Source organism: Salminus brasiliensis, chromosome 17 (assembly GCF_030463535.1).
Source record: "Salminus brasiliensis chromosome 17, fSalBra1.hap2, whole genome shotgun sequence".
NCBI classification, from domain to species: Eukaryota; Metazoa; Chordata; class Actinopteri; order Characiformes; family Bryconidae; genus Salminus; species Salminus brasiliensis.
The window spans coordinates 36,540,360-36,563,875 of NC_132894.1; the positions used below are offsets into that span (position 1 = coordinate 36,540,360).

General features: G+C 44.2%; 1 protein-coding gene across 1 annotated transcript in view; it reads right to left on the reverse strand.

Annotated features, from left to right (window-relative positions):
• LOC140537688 (protein kinase C-binding protein NELL1-like) overlaps positions 1-23,516 on the reverse strand; it is a 211,444-nt gene that overhangs the window by 116,557 nt on the left and 71,371 nt on the right. The window contains exons 5-7 of the mRNA XM_072659862.1: positions 14,722-14,818; positions 7,745-7,817; positions 6,583-6,665 (exon numbers count right to left, since the gene is read on the reverse strand). Coding sequence (XP_072515963.1) covers positions 6,583-6,665; positions 7,745-7,817; positions 14,722-14,818 — 253 coding nt within the window. The remainder of the gene's footprint in view (positions 1-6,582; positions 6,666-7,744; positions 7,818-14,721; positions 14,819-23,516) is intronic.

Below are 23,516 nucleotides of genomic sequence, written 5' to 3' on the forward strand. Positions count from 1 at the left end.
ACAACCAGGTTCTACTAAAGATATAATGGTGGTTATAAGAGGGCTACACAGCGCAGCAGCGCCACCTACTGTGGAGCTGCAGACTGGTCAGAGTGCCCATGCCAACCCCTGTCCACCCTCTCCAATGGACCCGTAAGTGTCAGAACTGGACCGCAGAGTGATGGGAGAAGGTGGTCTGGTCTGATAAGTCCTGCTTTCTTCTTCATCACGTGGACGGGCGGGTGCGTGTGCTCCCTACGTTTACCTGTGGGAGGCGCTGGACCCACACCAGTTCCTGGATGTACTTTACTTAACCTCGAGGTCCAAAAAGACATTTGCTCTTTATGCAGAAAATATACAACAACAAGAACAACAACAAAACAACAACAACAACAACACACACACTTTTAGAAACTTTAGAACATTCTACTGGTCACACACACACACACACACACACACACACACACACACACACACACACACACACAGAGGGCAAATGCTTCTTAGCATGCTGCTACAAAAACAAACACTGATTGCTATTCCTCTCATTATGTTCTGCCCCAGCCTTTACTAATCTAATATGGATGAGGATATTAAAGTCTGACATTGAGGTGATCAGCCCAACCTATGCACACACACACACACACACACACACTTATCCTTCCGCTTTACGGGCTGTAATTTGGGAACACGCATGTCAGTGTGGGACCCTGCTCTAATTTAACCTTCACTCACCTCCACCCAGCGTCCACGTGCTGTTAAAAAACACTGCAAACAAACAGTTTGACCATCACTGACTGTTTGTGAAGTGAGGATCACGCTCGCTGTGAGCTGAGGCAGGGGAGGGGAACTCCAGAAACTAGGATTGGAGTTTTGTGTGACTTTGGAAGATTAAGCTAGAAGGGAATGTGGGTGTCGTCCTTCTCCCAAACTTCAGTTATTTCACATCTCCATTAAACTCAGACTGGACTTTAATCTGGACTCGGCCCGACCGGCAGTTTCAGAGAAACAGGAGGAGAATCTGAGTGAAAGTGCAGATTCTAAACCTCCACTCCAGAAGGGAGATGAGGAGATTTACTATGATCTGAATTATTGTGTCCACCTGTGTCTTGTTTACAGAAAAAAGAGAAGCCCTATCTTTGTGAATCTGAATCTGTAGACTCTGCCTCTCTGATTGCATCTCACAGATTGCCAGATCGTATGTGACTCAGATCTAGAGTTACAAGGCTGAGAAGATGGGTCGTCATCTGCCTCGGACATCCCACTGCTTTAGTGAAGCTATGACTCTGCTAAACCCACTTCAGGCACCATAACAACTCGTCCACATGATTAAAGGTCTGTTGTTACTGGAAATATGAAGAATTTCTCAAATCTGACTGATTTTTCAGGGTTAGGGTCAGGGTCCCTCCTCACACAGTGCTCTGGGTCACATGGGGTCTCATTATATTACATCTGATCAGTTTGATATAAAACATGTGGCTATTATCCTGAACACTGTTGCTGTCAAAGGCAAATTTAAGAAGAGGTTCCCTTAGACTTCAGAAGGTTAATCAGGAGCTATGAGTCAAGCAGAGACGACACAATACTAATAAACACTGAAGCGCTGAAGGAAGATCAGTCGATACTGACGCTTCTGTTTAACCTAAACAATAAAAGCAGCAGAGGATCAGTTTTAATGTCATACTGTCACACATGATTCTCAATTACAGCAGAGAGCATCGATTCCCTCAACACTGACATGCTGCTTGCACTAAAGGTACACTACACACACCACACACAGCTTGTCTAGTCCCTGTAGAGAAGTACTGCCGATAGAATAGGACTCTCTGGAGCCAGGCGTGGGATAGAGGGGTATAAAGCCCCCCAGCATTGAGCTGTAACAATGGGACCCTTTCGGAAAACCCACTCAGAGCCCCTTCCACACCTGGAACCCACCTAGCCCACATTCCACCCATATGAGCACCACCCGACTGTGCTTGCTGGGATTCTGTGGATGGAAAAGTCCGTCATACCACCTTTGTGAATTTCCCCACTGCGGGACTAATAAAGGACTATCTTATCTTATCTTATCATTTAAGGCTTCCTACCACAAAGCAAAGGCCACTCAAGCTTTATGAAGACAGAGGGAAATTTAGAACAGAGGGAAATTTAGCGCTTTAACCTCTGAAGCACTCACATATGAGTCATGCACGAGTGCTAATTTAATGCCAGCCTCTAAACTGTCTTCAGGGAACGAAACACTCTGAATGATGGATCCGGAGTGGACGTCTCCTTTCAAGTTGCCGTGCCGTCTACACTCTAAAAGCATTAGATGCGAGCGCTCTGTGTCATCAGAGTGTTTTTATTGATCACAGGAAAGGCCTAACAGAGGCACATATTCTCCACCCTGCCTTCAGCCGCGCTCCTGACCTCCACCGGGCTCAAGGTTACACAACTCCCGCAGCTCTGTTGCTCTGCCGGGTTATGGCCACCGCACCTGAATAACAATCCTGGGCAGGATGATGGATGTCTCGGACAGAGAAAGGAAGATCTGGCCGGTCTTTGAGGGCCGTTTGATTTCTCATTCAGGGAGCCCCCGACGCCGAGGAGGCTGCAGAGGAGAGCAAGTCTTAAAGCGAAAGAGTGCAGGGACACATTCTGAGATACACCATATGGACAAAAGTTCTGACATCTATTGTACTATAAAGAGCTGATTCTGCTTCTGTTGGAGTAACTTTCTCTACTGTCCAGAGAAGAAGACTTCCTACTAGATTCTGGAGGAGCACTGCTGTGAGGATTTGACTGCATTCAGATACAAGAGCATTACTAAGGTCCAACGCTCAGGAGAAGGTGCCAAAACTGCTCCATTCACAGACTTCTGAAGGTGGTATCTGGCATATCCAAGACATTCCAGCAGTTTTAAAATTGGTGCAGAGGAGCTGCTGTAGATCTAGTTCCTCCCACAGATAAACACAGGAAGCACACCCGTCCGTCCCATATGAAGAAAACAGGACTGACTGGACGAGACCACCTCTTTCCATCACTCTGTGGTCCAGTTCTGAGGCTCACGTGTCCATTGTAGGAGACAGTGGACCTTCACATGCAGCACTGATACCACATCTACACTGCTACCTTTATTAATGTGCTACTACTATTATTATGATTATTATTATGATTATTATTATTATTATTATTAATATAGCACTTTCATACATGGAATGCAGCTCAAGTGCTTCACAACAGTAATAAACAATGAACCAGCAAGACAAAAAGAAAAGAACATAAACAAATGTAAAATATAATAGTAATTGTTCAGTATAAACAGAAAAATGATGAACAGTTATAAATAAAATATTAGTTAAATATGAAACAGAAAAGTAGATATAAAATAAATAAAACATCTGTAAAAAATAAAGATGATATTATATATATATATATATATATATATATATATATATATAGATAGATAGATATAGATCTATATAAATATTATAATAAATATATAACATAGAAAATGAAATTAATTCTATACTAACCCAGTGCTCACTATTTAACTGATCTTTTTTTGGTCAAAGCTGATTTACTGACTTGTGTTAAGAACATTACTTCGCTTAATCCAACATTTAACCCAGCAGCTTTATTTTCAGCTCATAAATCATCTCAGCAAACGGGCTTTTGTGACACGATGGCCAGTAATTAGTCGTGCCGCTGTGCTCGACGTAAACAGCTTCTTACTTTTCTGTTTCATCCACTACCCAGGAGGCCTTGAGAGCTGCTAACTGTACACGCTATTAACTGTTTGCTTGTTCGTCTTTATCATTTACGTACAGCTTGTAGCCCATTTTAAACACCGTATCTAATACTGCTCTCTGCGCCGTTTCTGCAGGATGACTCACATCGTCGCAAACGAGGCAAACAGGGTTCTTTAAGGGGGCAGAATTTTCCATGTCTCCTAAAAAAGGAATCAGAAGCTCCGAGGCTGAGCCCAGTCTGTACTCTAATGGAGCAGAGTTGTAGTGCTGAGAGGAGCGAGGCTGGCCATGAGTTCCTAATCATTCTGAAGTGTGAAAATGTGACGACATACACAGAAGGGTTCTAAATAGTACGGGAAAGGGTTCTTTAACTCCTGACAATAGTGGTCCTGTATAAAAGCATGAGCAGAGGCAGTTAACCAATCAAAGGAGAAATTAAGCAGCCACAGGGTTCACTGGAGCAGGATAAGGAGATCTACAGTTCTGTGCAGTAGAATAATAACACTCCTACAGAAAGTGGTGGAGGTTCTCCATCACTGTGTTCATCATTAGAACATCTCCAGAGTTCTCCTTATGGAGTCTAGTATTATTAAGAGTTCTCCTCAGATCAACACCTGGTTTGGTGGTAAATCAGGGCTTAATGATGGTAAATCAGGTGAGCTGCTGCTGATGCTGCTGCTGCTGCTGCTGCTGATGGAGTTGAACACATCCTCCACGCTGTGCTGGCTGGACTGGGGGGCGTCCAGGAGAACCCTGGAGGAACCGAGCTCTGTTCTTCAGACTAGCTCACCGACAAGATCTCACTACTTTCTCTCTTCAGAATGAGAAGCTCTTGTTTCTCCTTTTTACTGGATTTATGTTCAGCTGCTTTATCTGTTCTGATGAGATCTGGAGCTTCTACAGTAGAACCCTCTCACTGCTGAGAGACGGGGAGTATGGTGGAGTGATGGGGGTAGAGGGATGGGGTAGAGTGTTGGGGTTAGGGGACTAAAACCTCTGAACAGGACTGTATGTAGAACCCTTGCCTTTCACATCACACCCTTTGTAATGTATAATTATATAATCAATATATATATATATATATATATAATTATATAATCATTCGTACTGTAAACTACAATGAAAATCCCAGCTTAGAAGGCTGGTGTCAGAGCACAGGGGCAGCCATGCTACAGCGCCCCCTGGAGCAGAGAGGGTTAAGAACCTTTATATTTGTATACACTTACATGTATTTATATTAGTATACTTTTTGTTCTTATTCATATTGATTAATCGAGCCGTTCTGATCCACCACTGCTCATCTAACACAGCTGTTTAATATGTATGAGATGAGAAATGTGTTTGGCTGAGGAGGCCCTAATTAATCACCACCCCCTCCTGGTCCTACTGCGCTTGAGCAGCCCTGTCTCCCACAGCATGCCTGACCGCTCTGCTTCATTAGAACAGAAATCATATGTTGGTTTTCACACACGCCCTCATGAGCTTCTGATATCTAGCAGATTGCGTAGGTCAGTGCAATCACAGCCTCGACCTCCTCAGAAAACAGTAGCAGTGTTAGGAAGATGGAGTGCTACTGGGTTTGGATACCAGCACTGGTCATGGTCAGAATGGCGAGTAGATCAAGACACCAGTTCCTATATCTCCCAGTACAGCACCAGCTCCTGTGTGTTCCTCCCATTATACCACAGTTCTACCGCTGCGTCCGTCAAAACCCGGAGTCACTCCAGACTGGTGTCCAGAGCTTATTGATGATAATGGGAGTGTTTTACTTTTGTTGCTGTCACTCACTGGTGGTACTGGTTTTAGTTCTGTTCGGATCTTTACAGTAACTGATCCTTACAGATGATCATCGTGTTCTGATTGGCTGTACTGTATTGGTTCTTGTTCTAAAAGTACTGCAGGCTGATGCATGTCTCATTCCAGCATGAATGGGCGGGACTGAACGTGGACTGAAATTGGCGGGGCCAACCTCCTGCAGACTGAATGGGTGGGGCCAACCTCCAGCAGACTGAATGGGCGGGGCCAACCTCCTGCAGACTGAATAGGCAATCTTTTCAGATCGTCGCTATCAGACAAAAATCTCATAACTGTACTGAATTATTTTCTTTTTTCCAGATCACGTGATCAAACAGAAGCCCGTTGCTTTATGTGATGACATGTGAGGGGGGGGGGTGTTGGGGTGTTGCGAGGGGGGCAGTGTTTACACACATCATCACACTTTTATTAAACAAAGGAGATTCCGTTTCTACATGATATGAGCCCTTTAATACGAGTGTATGGCTGCTGCAATATCTGGCAGTGTAATTGTGGTTTGTATTACAGAGCTATAATGACCTACACACAGGGTGTAGCTGTATTACCCCCACCCCCCACACACCCTCCCCATTGCCGCAGCCCCCTGCCTCATTACACCGGCCGCTGCTGCGGAGCACAGGCTGGCTGATGTTCTTCATTTCAGCCTCTTTCACGGGTTGATGCATTTTCAACAGTGATGTCGGATAGGTGAGGAGTTCCCACAGAGAGGGTCAGAGCACGCACACACACATACAAACACACACACACACACATACATCTCTCTGTTTTTCCCTAATGACAGTGCAGCGGCTGCACGGCTTTAACCCCCACAGTGCAGTTCAGTCTGAACTCTCTCTGGCTGGAGTTCAGTCTGACTGAAACAGGGGGAGAAACCGTCCCACAGCAGAAGAGGAGAGAGTCCATCATCACCGCAGTCTGATGGAGGTCATCATCATGTGCGTCTATGTGTTGCTTAACAAGAAAGAGAGAGCGAGAGAGAGAGAGAGAGAGCGAGAGAGAGAGAGCGAGAGAGAGAGAGAGAGAGAGAGAGAGAGGCTAAGTATAATCTGTCTCTCACCTTTAAGGTCATTTTGGCCAGAAGCTCCTGGAGGTCCATGATGCCCTGCACAAGGCTGAGGAAGTCGCTGCAGGTCGGGCAAGCTCAATGGAGTAAACAGAGAGAGAGAGAGAGAGAGAGAGAGAGAGGTGGTTAGAGATGAGGGTCATTTCACCGGTGACTCCTCCTGTGCACAACATGAGCAAATGGGCTGAGCGCTTTTTCCACTTTCAGCACATTTCCCTCAGCTCTCCGACTGACCTCTGAGGACCGGTCAGCCTCGATCACAGGAGCAGCGGTGCGAGTGGAGTGAGATACGCTAGGAAGCCAGCTAACAGCTAACCAGGACACTGAGTAGGGCTTCCTCATACACACACACACACACACACACACACACACACACACGTACGTCTTATTTCTACTGTCTTTATGTCTTATTTCTATTGTCTACAGATGTGCAAATGCACACACACAGCTTGTCCCTGTAGAGAAGTACTGCCAATAGAATAGGACTCTCTGGAGCAGCTCAACATATTGACCCTATAGTATTCGGTCCTCTTGATTGGTGCTCACTGGCCTTCACACCTTTCAACACCTTTATTTTTAGAAATTTTGGCAATATCACCATTTCAGCTCCGTCACAACCTTGTAATTCAGCCAGTACGCTCTCATTCAGCAGAATGGAAGCAGTGTTGTTTGTAGAGCAGTGATTCATAGAGAAAAGCTTCAGAGCCATGCTGGAGGACGCTAATGGCACACTACAGCTTAACGGCACGTCCACTAGAGCCCCATTTCGAAGGCAGAGTCTCTACAGCGCTCACGGCAAGTGCCACGCCACGGACGGGCCGTCTATTCTGCTGCATTTTACACTAATATGTGAAATGTGTGTTTTGCAGGCCGGGCCAAATGAACTGATTAAGGGAGCTGCGGACTGCAGAGCAAACATCGACAAACAGCGTTCGGATTTTAGTTTCAGAGAGTGAACCCATTTTCAGCACAGCCTCATTTGAATTCCAGGACGGATCTGCGCGCCTTTAGCCGTGTGTGGTGATAATTACAGCTCTGCAGCCGTGAACGAGTGAGTTCCCATTAAAAGTCCGGCCCGTAAACGCAGGGTAGAGGCGAATTACTGATAGCAGGAAAATACGAGTTTGTAATTGACATAAAATTGAATTTCACTTACTGCGATTGAGGTTGGGACACTGCATGATGTAACCATTCGGAGCGAAAACAAATTTGACATCTTGCATGATGCCCTGCAGAGAGAGAGAGAGAGAGAGAGAGAGAGAGAGAGAGAGAGAGATAATTAAATAAGTCTCATTTCTGCACCTCACTATTTCACATTCACCTCTGCTGATTGGCTTTTCTTTGACGAGGCAGTGAGAGAAGAGTCCATGTAGGATAAATCAGCTGCCTGCAGCCTGGACAGTCCTCACCCCTACAAACCTGGGGTCACCAGACGCTGCAGGGGGCAAGTTTGTCTCTAATCAGGGGTTAAAGTAATATTGACATTTCAGAAAGGGCAGCAAACCACCACCACCATACTTCTCCAGAGCTGAACTGAACCATTAGCCACATTTACCAGTACTGGTTTCAAACTCACAGAGTGTTTGGGGGGGTTTGGAGGAAGAAACTCTGGGTTCTAGATAAGCTCCAGTCAGATCTGTTCTACAGTGGATGTTCTAGATAAGCTCCCCCAGTCAGAGCTGGAGTTCTACAGTGGAGCTCTAATAAAAGCTCCTCACAGAAAGTTCTTCACCTAATGGTGATGAAGACGCTGCCTGATGCCTGAGACACGGTTCTACCAGAGTTCTGAGAAGAGTTCGGCTCTAGAACCTGCTTTTAAAATCAGATCATTAAAATGGTGGAGGGATACATGCTGCAGGGTGTAGTGCAGCTACAGAAAGTAGTCCCTAAAAAGAACTGGATTAGTTGAGATTCTCTATTCACTATTTTACCTTCATCATCATCATCATCATCATCATCATCATCATCATCATCATTCCATATAAAACTCAGAAGACTCGTGTAGCTGCACTGGTGGGTTTGGATAGGAGATAAATTATGGGCTGTATCTGTGTTGTAGTCATGGTGACCATTGTCTGCCCTTCATCTCCACTGTAGAGAGATCAGAGTGGGTCAGTTTCTCTTAGGGTAAGGTGCATGTATTTGTCACTGTACAGTGTACAGCGAAATGTGTCCTCCGCATTTAACCCATCTGGTAGTGAACACACACTCACACACACGTGTTAGGGGCAGTGAGTACACACACACACACCCAGAGCGGTGGGCAGCCATCTCCAGCGCCCGGGGAGCAGAGAGGGTAAAGGGCGTTGCTCAAGGGCCCAACAGTGGCAGCTTGCCGAGCCCGGGAATCGAACCCACAACCCTGTTATCGACAGCCCGGAGCTCTAACCGCTGAGCCACCACTGCCGGTGGAGCCACCACTGCCGCCTCTACAGTGAAGCTCAGTTTCACACCAAACCCGTTTCCCTTTAAGAGGCACACACACAAAATGCATTAACCTCAAAGCTGAAACTAAAGGGGGAGACTACGGGCTGAGGGGAGGAACACGGCGCACGCTGAATTTTTCACCAGGAATGGTTTTAACTGAGGGGGAAGAGAGTGCAGGTTTCTGCACACAGTGAAAGATCACTGCTGTCGTATTCAGCGCTGCACGGCACTCAAGGGTTCGCATCTTCTCCTTTGTTTAGAAGAGCCTTCGCTGCTGAGCGGACATGGCTCTGCTCTCCCGCATAGTCCGGCTCAATTACAGCCCAGAGGGGAACATATTAGACGCTTCTTCACATTGATTATAAGCCTGCGGAGCACAGAGCCGCTTCATAAAAGATGAGTGATGGGTGAAGAAGCGCTGGCCTCGGCCGGACACCCTTTAAATTTCTCAGAGGATAAGTCAGAGATGCTATAAAAGGTTAATGAAGTGAGCGCAGGATCTGTGAGCGCCGTCTGTTCCTACACTTTAGTGTTTTGCATCTGCTGCCTTCAACTGGCTGGAAGCACAAGAGCATTTGTTCTGACTGACTCTTATTGGGTTTCAAGCCTAATGGAACACACTTGGGTTCTGAATGGCCTAAAAAAGCAGCTATTTCTCCCCTTTAATCTGCTTAATTACCATATAATTACCAACTGGGCTTAATTCTAATAATACTGAGTCAGTAATGATGGCGTATTACTGAAATGCACATTGTAAAAAACATTTAAGCCGTAAGTTAAGATAACATTCCTTTTTTATCCAGCTGAACTCATCATATTGTCGCTGTTACCCTGTGATTACATGAGCATAAGCTGTTCATAAACTCTGAAGACTTGCTTTATAAACACACCATTACGTGTTTATGCTTATGGAATTAACCCCTTATGCTCCTGACTTTTATTACATCCTAAGGATTACTATTCATTTACATTTACAGCGTTTAGCAGATGCTCTGCTCCAGAGTTCTTACAGAAGAGCTTCACTGTTTACTGAAGAAGAACCTCAGCTAGTTTAAATAGACTAAAATTCAGATCCTCTAATCTTACTCTACTAAACACAAGTCAATATGGAGACCATAATACTCTACTCTTCACCCAAGTCCTCTCAGAAGAGGAGGGTCTTCAGTCTGGGTTTGAGGACAGTGAGTGTTGGACTCTGCTGTTCGGACACCCAGGGGAAGTTCGTTCCACCATTTCGGTGCAGGACAGTAAAAAGTCTGGACGCTCGTCTTCCGTGGATCTATAAAGTAAAGGAGTTGTTTCTAAGTCATACCAGTGGTGGAAAAAAGCCAGGAACCACCGGAGGTGATGAGGACTTCAAGAGATTAACTCTCAAACAGTGCTTTTGAGTTTTAATATAGTTCAAATATTGTAATATTTATCCCCAAATCGCTCAGCCTTACTGAAGGGCCGTGTTTTCAGACGTCAGGTACACCGGGCGACTCCTGATTTACAATTTTGCCGCCGTGTGGTTCTGATTTGTGCCGTAATCGCCTGTTTTTATGATCCCCATCATAAACTCCCACCACCAGCCGGGCGTTTTATTACCACACAACTCGCCGTTATGTATTTCAGCTTAACAGCCACATCCACACCGGCCATTCTTTAGGCGGCTGATGACGTGATAAAGCTGAAAGGCGCTCGAAAGAGTCTTTCTGTAACTGCGAGGTGAAAAGAATACAGAGAAAACAGAGAAGAGGAGAGCGGATTCTTACAATTACAGCAAAAATCTGTACAATACTCCCACACAAAGAGCAGGAGAGGCAGGAATGGAAGGAATGTGTGTGTAAGCACAAGAGAAGAGGGTAAACACTGAGGGGATGGAAGCGAGAAGAAGAATAAATAATAAAACACAGACAGCGACACGATTAGAGCTAAAGCATGTTTGAAATGCTCTTTCCTCCTTTACTCATTCCTCCTGTTCAAATAACACAACACGCAAGACCTTCCAGACAGGAATTCTAACACTTCTTTCAATGTGTCGTTCAGAAACTGGGCTTCACTGTAGAGAAACTGACCCACTCTGATCTCTGTACAGTGGAGGTGAATGGAAGCAGGTGTCAGACGCCATGACTACAACACAGATACAGCCCATAATTTATTTCCTATCCAAACCCACCAGTGCAGCTACACGAGTCTTCTGAGTTTTATATGGAAAGATGATGATGATGATGATGATGATGATGAAGGTAAAATAGTGGAGAATCTCAACTAATCCAGTTCTCTTTAGGGACTACTTTCTGTAGCCGCACTACACCCTGCAGCATGTATCCCTCCACCATTTTAATGATCTGATTTTAAAAGCAGGTTCTAGAGCCGAACTCTTCTCAGAACTCTGGTAGAACCGTGTCTCAGGCATCAGGCAGCGTCTTCATCACCATTAGGTGAAGAACTTTCTGTGAGGAGCTTTTATTAGAGCTTCAGACGTCTGGTATAATCTCCCATTACTTGTTGCCTATAACAGCCTTGTAGCATTTGTCTAGTCCCTGTAGAGAGGTACTGCCAATAGAATAGGACTCTCCGGAACAGATAATAAACATCACGACCCTAATGGCACCATGCTGCCTAATGTCAGGTGTGGGCTAGAGGGGTATAAAGCCCCCCAGCATTGAGCTGTGACCACACTAACGCTCTTGTTGCTGGATCAAATCCTCACAGCAATGCTCCTCCTCCTGAATCTAGTAGAAAGTCTTCTTCTCTGGACAGTAGAGACAGTTACTCCAACAGAAGCAGGATCAGCTCTTTTAATACCCTTGATTTCAGAAGAAACAGTGAATGAGCAGGTGTCCCAATACTTCTGCCCATATAGCGCATCTAGAACAGTTTTAGCCTTGGTCCTGAAATATTAGCATTGCTTCACTGAAAGCACAACTAAGCACGGGAGAGAAAAGCTTATTCACACACTCCCATAGCAACAGATCCACTCAGAGCGGCGTGACATCACAAGGTCACTTCTCAGAAAAACTGAAATGAAATTAGAGGCACAGCTCTGACCGAGTCTTAATGAACCTGAATCTGCAGAACCCTTAAAATCAGAGCTTTAAAATCCTACATGACGATGATTTTCTTAAGAGAGCGGCGGGAAACAAATACAGTGAGTGTGTCTGACGTTCAGAACAGCAGCTTTACAGGAGCAGGAAAACCTTCAGTGGAAAAAAGATTTCATTCAGAGTCATGTTGGAGCATTTCTATTGGTCCGTTCATCATGAAATTCTGAAACAATATGAAGAACAACTGCAGATTCACATCATGGAGAAAAGAGAAAAACAGCAACAATGGAGATACAAGGTTTTTGCCCAACAGAGACAATGTGGTGTTGTGATGTCCTAACTTTTTTTTTTAATTTTGGGAGAAGGACCACGCCCGACCTCCTCCTCTCTGTCCTCTTACCCTTTACCCACACGCCACATACCACGAGTCTGCCCTAACATTCTACCCTGCATCAGGGCGTGGTCCACTATCTTCTGCAGCAGCTAGGCCGAAAGTGTGGATCAGTCCAGATCTGCACGATACGACCATGAATCAGGAAGTTTGATGAAGCTGCTGGTGAGGAGAGATGGAGATAGCCGTAAAAGTGCTGCATCAGCGCTCCCTGAGCTGCTGTTTAAGGCTAGTCATTGGGGCAGTGAGCACACACACACCCAGAGCGGTGGGCAGCCAACTCCAGCACCCAGGGAGCAGAGAGGGTGAAGGGTCTTGCTCAAGGGCCCAACAGCCCGGGTATCGAACCCACAACCCTGTTATCAACAGCCCGGAGCTCTAACCGCTGAACCTCCTCTGCCTCTACGTCAGAGTGATGAGGGGAGAAGGAGGACCATCCTGTCCAACCAGAGAGAGACAGAGAGAACAGTTATGCTCTCTGAGTCTGTTCACACCTGGCATGGTCAGTTTTTGGTGATCGGATCATGTTCGGATTTCTCATTTAGTTGTATTTAAAAACCAGGTGTAAACAATCCAAGACACACTGTGATTGGATTATGATCAGATCACACAAACCCTATTTGGAGGTGGTCAGACAGACAGACTCCTGGTAAGGTGCCCCCCGGCCCCCCAACTCTAATTGAGCTAATTTAATATTATGAAAGGAATTTAGAAAATTTGGTGCAATTCCCCTTCAGTTAAATAGTCAGACCTCCTCCTCATCCATAACCCAAAGCCAGAATGAACCTTAAAGGGAAACAGTGACGGATCACAGAAGGGCTCGGGTTTAGGCCGCTCTGCCCGCAGTTGAGAGCAGAAGGTTAGAAATGAGCTGAATTACTCCGTCATTTAGGACAATTATCTGAAAATCCTTTCTTCAGTCTGGAACTGGATTTAAGAGACCCAAAATGTTGAAAGCATAGAGCCGTTCGACTTTCTGAATGCAGCTGTTCTGTTCTTTTCACCGGCGTTTCAGAGGCAAGGTTGAAGTGTGCAATTGCCCTTTTACCTTCTGAATGGGATTAATACAGATTGTGCAGTCAATAACCTGCTCATTGTCGGCTTTATGAATGTATGAACGTATGAAGCTCTCAACAGCAAAGGGGCTTTCTTTTTCCATCTGTACCAGACTCACCATTATAATCCTGAACATACAATAATTTAGTCATTATACTTTACCTCCATCTCCTGTGTCAGTTCACTGTTTGATCTTGAGACATCTTTGCGAAATAAATAAAATCTAGAGAATATATTTAATATTTATAAATTTTATGAGTATTTACCCCAGCATCGTAAGAGGATTTAAATAATTGTGTATAATCTAATCTCAGATTATTTTGGTCATAAATTCACTTCATATTGTCTTTAATTGTCTTATTGTTCTGGTAGATAAGGTCACTTGTTTTAATCTATTTCTTGTATCTTTTAGTCACTAAGATCATTAAAAACAAAAAGTACTATTAGAATACGACACCTGAAGATTTACACACACAACATTACACTTACACATAGCTTACACACTGAAGACTTCATGAAGAAATTATTACAGTGTCATTAATTTGAAGCACCAAAAGCTATCCCAGTACTTCCAGCGCCCCCTGTGGACAACTTTGCTAAACGTGTACAAAGTCTAGTCAAGTCATTCTCTGAAAAATACAGAACTAGCCCTTACTGACTGACTTACTGACCAGAAATAAATTAAACACAGGCAAATATAATTTTGCCATGCATATTTACCGGTTCACAGCTTAAGGTTTCTGAGCACCACGCATGCTGGTGAAATGACTGTATTTACTTTAATGCCGCATACCGTGTTTTCTCTGTGCACCAAACCATGCACCCCATCCGGTAAAGCTTCAGTATAAATACACATACTGTTACACCTCCTTTATCTACTTAATTTGAGTAAATAATGACACTGTTTAAGCTTCAGATTAAAAATCCCTCCTGTAGCAGATCATTCAATGATTTCAGGAAATACAGTTTTAAAAGGCTACAATTACAGCAGGACCAACACAACTGAAAATAGTAGTAGAGGAAGTAACGCAGACACACAGTGTCACTGATGCGAAGCACCAAAAGCTATTCAAGCACTTCCAGCACCCCCATGTGGACAGTCTTGCTAAATATGAGCGAGCGAGTGAGTGAGTTACTAGGCCGGGTCCATGAGGTGCTTCACATCGTCCGATGAGCTGAAGTACGGGGTTGTTCTCAGTGTGTAAAGGTGGAGGTAGTGTAGGGATTTACCTTAAAGAGGCCGTGCCTGTGACTGTGCTGACCCAGCCAAACCCCACTGCCCGCAGTCAAGTCCATCTGAGGAGGGTCTATCACTCTCTCGTATATCCTGCAAATCAAACAAACACAAAGTTTATATGTTTATACGCCTCAAAGTTTCTTTACTTACTATTCAAACCCACCAACTACACATATCTACACACCGATTTTAAAAGCAGGTTCTAGAGCCGAACTCTTCTCAGAACTCTGGTAGAACAGTGTCTCAGGCATCAGGCAGCGTCTTCATCACCATTAGGTGAAGAACTTTCTGTGAGGAGCTTTTATTAGAGCTTCAGACGTCTGCTTCCCTTCTCCTCCACTGTAGAACAGCTCTGACTGAGGGAGGTTATCTAGAACCTCCACTGTAGAACAGCTCTGACTGGGAGAGGTTATCTAGAACCCAGCGTATATGAAATTTTGAACAGGTGATGGACTTCCCCTTTAAGGCTTTAATAAGTGGACAGTGACTGTAGATTGATCTGGGTGCAAGCGGTTCTACTCGAAACAGCACTGACCCAGTACCGCCCTCACACCTACTGAACCCAGCACTGACCCAGTACCACCATCACACCTACTGAACCCAGCATTGACTCTCTCTCGCATTCTCATTCTCTCTCTTGTGCTAATGCAGGCAAGTAAGAGTGCGAAAGAGAAAGAGAGAGGGGGGGTGGAGAATGAGAATAAAGAGCGAGAGCAAGATAATGATGAGAGAGCAAAGAAATAAGAATAGGGGACGTGAGACAGAAAGAGAAAGTGAGAGAATAGGGGGATCAGAGAGGAGGGGGTGAGAATACATTAAGGCAGAGCGGGAGAGCGAGAGAGAGAGAGAGAGAGAGAATGTTCTGCTGACTGACTGAATAAATCCTGTGTATGTGGAACACAGAGCAAGTTTGGTGTTATCAAACTGCAGAATCCACACACACACACACACACACACACACACACACAAAAAAACCTCACCTGTCAGCTTATCCTCAGCTCACTGAATCCTTCCGTACAGAACTCACTCACTCACTCGTAAGGTCTTGATGCCTGAGGGGTCCCTGACATTAATCTAGGGGGTCCACAAGCCAATATAAACGATCCAGCAAAACCAGCAGTGTTTTAAAAAACTTTACAACCCCACTTACTGCAGCCTAGATCTTTACAAACCTCCTTTACTGCAGACTAGATCTTTACAAACCTTTACTGCAGACTAGATCTTTACAAACCTTTACTGCAGCCTAGATCTTTACAAACCTCCTTTACTGCAGACTAGATCTTTACAAACCTCCTTTACTGCAGACTAGATCTTTACAAACCTTTACTGCAGCCTAGATCTTTACAAACCTCCTTTACTGCAGACTAGATCTTTACAAACCTCCTTTACTGCAGACTAGATCTTTACAAACCTCCTTTACTGCAGACTAGATCTTTACAAACCTTTACTGCAGCCTAGATCTTTACAAACCTCCTTTACTGCAGACTAGATCTTTACAAACCTTTACTGCAGCCTAGATCTTTACAAACCTCCTTTACTGCAGACTAGATCTTTACAAACCTCCTTTACTGCAGACTAGATCTTTACAAACCTTTACTGCAGGCTAGATCTTTACAAACCTCCTTTACTGCAGACTAGATCTTTACAAACCTTCTTTACTGCAGACTAGATCTTTACAAACCTTCTTTACTGTAGTCTACAACTTTACAACCCCCACTTACTACTAGGAAGCTTTGCAAGTCCACTAAAACACAAATTATCATGAGTAATATAAGCAAATTCATTCTTCACTGGTTTAGTTTTGCCAATATTGCTTGTTTTTGACCCACAGAACGAAGTTAAAATTAGCAACGTGAGCACTGCTAGTGTTTCGCTAATTTTCAGACCCACTGACACCCCAGGATACCCCACACTCGTGCACCTCATCATTAGCATGTGCTGACAGCTCCCTTACAGCGCTGCTGAGACAGAAGTCCATTAGCATGCGAATGCACTTACACTAGCGGCGTCCACAGCGGACTGTATGAACCTCGGAGCCATTACTAGCTCGTTCGAGTTGCTGACAGTAAAGCAGCTTTGAACGAAGCAGCCACGTTCATCAGCGACAGATCAATAACAGCACAGAGGAGGCGCTCCTCAGCGTCACTCATCCATCAGGACCTGCGGTGTGTTTGGGGGGTTCACTCCAGTGCTACTCGATTCTGCTAATGAGCTTAGCTTTTTAAAGACAGCATGCTAATTAGTGGAATTAAGTGTTGTCCTGGGTGGTAGTAAAAACATGCAGAAATCTATACACACCGCCGAGAAGAATATTATATTTCACAAATACAAGAAATGCTAGAAAACAAAATATCTGTAAATACACTACATGGACAAAAGTATTGGGACACTTTCACACATTCAAACACATTCATTGTTTCTTCTGAAATCAAGGGTATTAAAGAGCTGATCCTGCTTCTGTTGGAGTAACTGTCTCTACTGTCCAGAGAAGAAGACTTTTGAGGATTTGATTAAATTCTGCAACAAGAGCGTTAGTGAGGTCAGGATATTGGATGATGATCATGACCGCACCTCATCATCCCCAACTCACCCCAAACTCCAGTACGGATGGAGCTACACCCCTCATAGCAACCTGGTATTAGCCCACACCTGGCATTAGGCAGCATGGTGCCAATAGGGTCATGATGTTGATCTGCTTATAAGAGTCCTATTCTATTGGCAGTACTTCTCTACAGGAACTAGACAAGCTGTGTGTGTCCCCCTGTGTCAGCAATGGGTGAAACTTAAAAAAGCTAGATGCATTCATTATGGGTGTCCACAAACATTTGAACGTATAGTGTAACTGTATTCTTTGGATCACTTTTATTTGTTAATTAATCAAGAAATATTTCCTGAGTATAAAAAACTATGAAGTCCCAGAAACAAAAATTAAAGAGCCTCCATCATGGAAAACTGAAGTTCTCCAGCGTCATTAAAAGAGGAGTTTACAGTAATACAGACACCTCTATTATGTCACCAGATGTGACTCATTTACATATCTCTGCCCATTCTGAAACTACCTCCACCATGTTTGGAAGCTGTACTGTAGCCTGGCTAGCACTCACTGTGAGTTGCAGCTGATCTGCTTCTAAACTGTGCTCTATTACGCCACCTAGAGGACATTCAGATAATATAGGAGAAATCTGGAGAAATCCACTGCTGGGGAAACCTGACCAAAAAAAAACCTCTTCTGAAACCTGTTCAACTACTGAAAACCCAGCTTTAGTTTGTGTCTGACTCGTCTACACAGCGAGATCTCATTTCAACTCATTTTGGAGACCAATTCCCTGTCAGTCCACAGCCAAAGCAGGCGATGGTAGAAGTAAATCTGTGTGCTCGGGAGCGAGGTCACAAATCACTACTAAAATATAGACATTATAAAAATATTGAAGATTTTTATAAGAAAAATCCAGCTGAGGCAGTAGATGAGTTCACACTCTTCTTCTGGAGCTCTCTGCAGAATTACAGCCAGGAAACATCATTTTTTGCTTCATAACCCATCAAACTAACCATTCTTTAGGACCGAAGTTCTATAAAAGCGCAGTAAAGTCGTGATGAGAGCAGTAAGAGCTGAGCCTTATAGGATCTGCTGTTTAAACTCATCACCCCGAACCTGCAGCTCTGATAGAGAGCGTTTACAGTCTTCAGCTCATCACAGGCTAAACTCCTAAGTGCTTCTAATGAAGCTGAACCAATGTTCACTGAACTGCATTTAAAATCCTAGAAAACTGCAAAACATTTCAAAATAAAAACATTTCCTTGTTGCTTGTGTGTAATCCAAGCCTGGGCGAGAGGGCAACGTAAACAAATATCAGTGATGATTGACACGTGATTGACAGGAACTAGACAGAACTAATCTAAACAGCTTGATAAATAATATTACGTAATACGTAAATGAGATTATATTAAAACTGTAGATTATTACAGGGCATGGAGACATTCTAATATCTCACAGTACAGTGATTATATCACCAATTTATATCTGACAGGGATGATGTCCAGTGGCTGAGCAATCCAGGTGTATTTTAATGAACAGGGAATCAGCTGTTTTAAGCCTGATCCAGTTCCGATCCTTTGTTTTTACCACTGAGCTACAGCAGAGTGCTCTCTGGTGTCCTCTAGGCTCCATCAACAGACATTACTCCCAGGCTGCAGCAGTGAGGAGCGTTCTCCGAAGGTAACATAACAATCTGGAGTCTGAACATGAGACCTTGACATAATATCTGGATATCATAATATGCTCATCTTACCAGTTGGATAAGAAAGGCTTCTAAAGTCAAAGTATGTCCTGTAGGGGGTTGTGCACATGCAGCCCAATCCCAAATAACTGATATTATACAGTATATTATCAATAAACTAAAAAGTATATGTAGAAATGATCATGCTAATTACTTTTAAATATCGTACATATCATATCTAAGTTGACAGAAACGGCGGTGCAGCACAAACAGACTGTGATGAGACCACCCCACACCCCCTCAACAGTGTGGGGTACATCTGCTGCCTCAGTAACGGGTACAGGCAGCAGCTTCAGGTGACCGATATCACAGCTCTGGAACAGAAGGAACAAAAGACTGATGCCTTCAGCGTCATTCTCGACTACCTGAACAAGGCCAGAGCACGTCTATTTTAAACCTCTGCAGCAGAACCCAGACCCACATTCAGACTTAACTGCAGAGGGGGCGACAGAGAGGGGCTTTAACATAAAGTGTTCATAAGAAAACACACACACACACACACACACACACAAATAACAGATATACACACAATATGTCACCACATAATTCAATATAAACAATAATATAACAAATAAACAATAATCCCAATAATAATAATAATAATAATAATAATAATAAGGTATTAGAAGTTAAGGAACGTGCCTGAAGGCCTTGTCCCTTGATCAAATGTCTATGACAGGTCCCATCATCTCCCTCCTAACCCTGTCATCTATCACTGATGGCTCTACTTATCAGAGGGGAGCTGGCCTCCTACCACAAAGCAGAATCCACCCAAACTCCAGCCCACAACCCCCCAGTGTCCTGTGCTGTGGTATTCTAGGTGGTTGCTATGGAATCCTAGGTAATTGCTGTGGTGTTGCTATTGTGTAGGCAGGAGGTTGCTATGACGTTGCTAAGTGGTTGGTATGATGTTGCTGAGTGCTTCCTATGGGGTTGCACACTGTTTACCTCAGTGATTAAGAAAACCAAGTATAAATGACATCTACTGCAGCTCATCATCACATAATACATCATAATAACTATATAATATCACCATATCGCCCAAACACCCACCGTCCCCCCACTAACTAACCCTACTCTACACACCACTTCTCTCAGGCCAGTCAGATAGGTTAGAAATTACAGGTTCAGGTCCATCTGCCCTCACTGTGAAGTCTTCCCCTCTAATTACTAAAAAGCCTACCATCCACCGCCGTCCACTCCATCAATCTGGACCCTCTCGGCTCTTCTGTGCTGAAGGCCGGTGATTTAAACCCTGCCAGTCTTTCTGCTCTCGCTCAGCTTTGGAGAATTTAATGATAAAGAACTAAGGCTGTACTCGGCTTCAGCAGAGGAGCTGCCAGCCTTGAGATATCTGAGAGAATACGCATTATACTTAAAGCAGAGAGAGAGAGAGCGTGTGCGCGAGAGCGAGAGAGAGAGCGAGAGAGAGCGAGCGGCTGCCTTTACCGAGGAACTAAATCCCCCTCCTCCTGTCGTGCTGGGATGTGTCAGTATCGCACTCAACGGTTATGATGATATATCTGATTTAGGCGACCATGCAAAAGTTTGGAACCGATGGGCCTTATTCAACAACCATTCTTAGATCCAGGCCCACTAACACAGAGTTCCCAAAGATCCGGACAGTCCCCAGTGCTGCTTATGTGGGATGTGTTGAGTTTTGGGGGACAGTGGGATCATTATTATAAGAGCAGAGCTGGGAACAGCATCATCAATCTGACGAGGGCCGGCCCAAGCCTTCATGGGGCCCTAAGCAAATTTTAATTTGGGGGTCCCCATTACCGCCACCACAGCACCAGATTCATCATTCTACAGGTTACACTGTGTGTAACGCTGTACCCACTGTCATGAGCATAATCTGTATTTGCCCAACAGTGGCAGCAGCCAACAGCAGGAGCTCACTAACCTAGTATTACTGCGCCAACCATCAAAATAAATAAATACAGAAATCGCCTGGTGTACCCCCTGGTGGTGCTGGGGTGTTGTCGTTCGAGTATGTCTTGGGCCAGCTCCAATGAGCAAATGATGGATGCACAAGAACAGCTGAATTACACTATATGTCCAAATGTTTGTGGACACCCCATCTAATGAATGCATTCTGCTATTTTAAGCTGCACCCATTGCTTTACTGGCAATAGAATAGGACTCTCTGGAGCAGATCAACATCATGACCCTATTGGCTCCATGCTGGCTAATGCCAGGCGTGGGCTAGAGGGGTATAAAGCCCCCCAGCATTGAGCTGTGGAGCAGTCTAAGTCTATGGAGGCTACATTACCATGGGGTAAGACATGGTTTATGCAAATCTGTCCAACTTTGCTGGAGATCGGCAAAACATAATTTCTCTTCTCAGAGTTTCTGTGCAGTAGGAATGTTAAATGCTGGTGTGAAGGTCATTTTATTGAGGACGAGGCTTTTCCCCGCTCCCCTGAGCTGAACCCGCAATTAACCTGTCCTGACTGAGGTTGTGTTCAGACTGAGCTCCAGCGATTCAGCTGGAAATGGAGCTCCTGCTCAGATCTGAATAGAAATATATCTGAACTGAGCCCCTGTCAATTACAGCAGCACGGCTGAAGAATTTCTTATAAAATGAAGCTTTCACTTCTAACGTCCCCATTCATACAGCTCACATTTAAACAAACCCCTCCTGTCGTTCAATCCTCTCTCTCTGACGGGTATTCAGAGAGATTAGAAACTTTCACTCCATCCCAGGTCTGATGTTATTAGAGTTATTATTGTGTTGATCTGTGTCTTGCTTAGCTGAAAGAAGACACAGGTTCAGGCCAGCTCACCCAGCATCTGTCCTGAGAGTGTAATGCATCCATGTGGGCATGGAAATCATCTAAAAGCATCATTACGTTTAAACCTGCCTCGAAATTACCACTTTAACTGAGGCCCAAAGAGCTTGAACCAGCATTATAGTCACTGTCTGTAATAACTCTGTAGTTACACATAAGGAGTGCTGTAAATAAGTAACAATGTTCTGCGGCAGCTGCATTACATCTCTACAGCTTGTGTAATTACACAGTTAGAGACTTTACAAAGGATCAGTGTAATTACTGATGAACTACATTACAGTAGTACATCCTGTTTAATTAAACAGTAATTAGAGACACTTTACACATCAGTAGTAGTTACAATAATCTAACCACTGGTGACTGGTTCAGAACTAACTCTGTCTTTTTACCTTCTCTGAGTAAACGGTCACCCAACCCAACCTGCCGAAAGATTGCCCGCTGAGGTCCCCTCTACCTGCATCAGACCAGCTGCCAACTACCAGTCCAGCCAGCAGGCCCCTCACCCACCACCACCCACGCCAGACCAGCTGCACACCCTCCTACCACTGCTACCTGTTTAATGACCATGTTAAACCTAAATGGACTCTTAACTATCTGCACTATTAATATCACCACTATTACTCATCATTCCTCTGACCATCACTGCCATGACTATATTAAGCTCTTCTACACCATGATTATTATATCATGATGATATTATGATCTGAGCGGTTCAGCAGTATAGAGGTTTGGTAACTTTTATTATCTTTGAATTTTATATCTTTGATCAGAGGAGGACGGGTCGGGTCGAGTCTTGGTTCCTCCCAAGGTTTCTTCCACCGTTGCCTGCTCACTGGGGGTCTTTGATCTTTCATGTTTTCTTATGTTATTTCTTATGTTTTTTCTGTTTTTTACTAATTACTGATTATGTAAAGCTGCTTTGTGACGACAACAGTTGTAAAAAGCTGTACGAATAAATTTGACTTGACTTGACAAATTCAGCTCGAGTACAGCTTGCGTGATTACACAGTTATTACTAATCAATGTAATTTATCCCCTGGTCCATCTCTGTAGTACTGCTTATTAGGTGGGAGTAGGAGACTACACGTTAGCGTAGTCCAGCTTGTGTACATTCACAGACTATGCAGGATCAATTTTTGAAATAACAAGGTAAATTTGCAAAGTAAAGTTGTTATTAGGTTAGCACTGCTAGTAATAACAGTGTAATAACTGGTGTAATATTCTCTTATAAATGATGTACAGAAGTACAGCGTGTGTAATTCTAGTTAGGAGAGTTCAAATTGCACATTTTCAATACATGTAATAACCTTTGTTTCCTCAGTGTAGAATCAGTGTAGACTTTATAGTTAGAACTCACTCGGCTGCTCTACACATTCTGCATTGTGTGATTATACTTCATTCAGCTTAGCACTGATCAGCCTCATATATGATCAGCCTGATCATAGCATTAGCACCACCGGCCTAATATCAAGTAGATTCCCCTTGTGACGCCACATCAGCTCTGACCTGTCGAGGCGTGGACTCCACAAGTCCTCTGGTCTCTGGCACAAAGACTAATGTTAGCAGCAGCTCTATGTTGTGAGGTGGGACCTCCATGAGCATCAGTGAACCTCGGGCACCCATGACCCTGTTGCCAGTTCACCAGTTGTCCTTTCTTGGAGCACTTTTGGTCAGATCTGACCACTGCATACCAGGAACACCCCACAAGACCTGCCT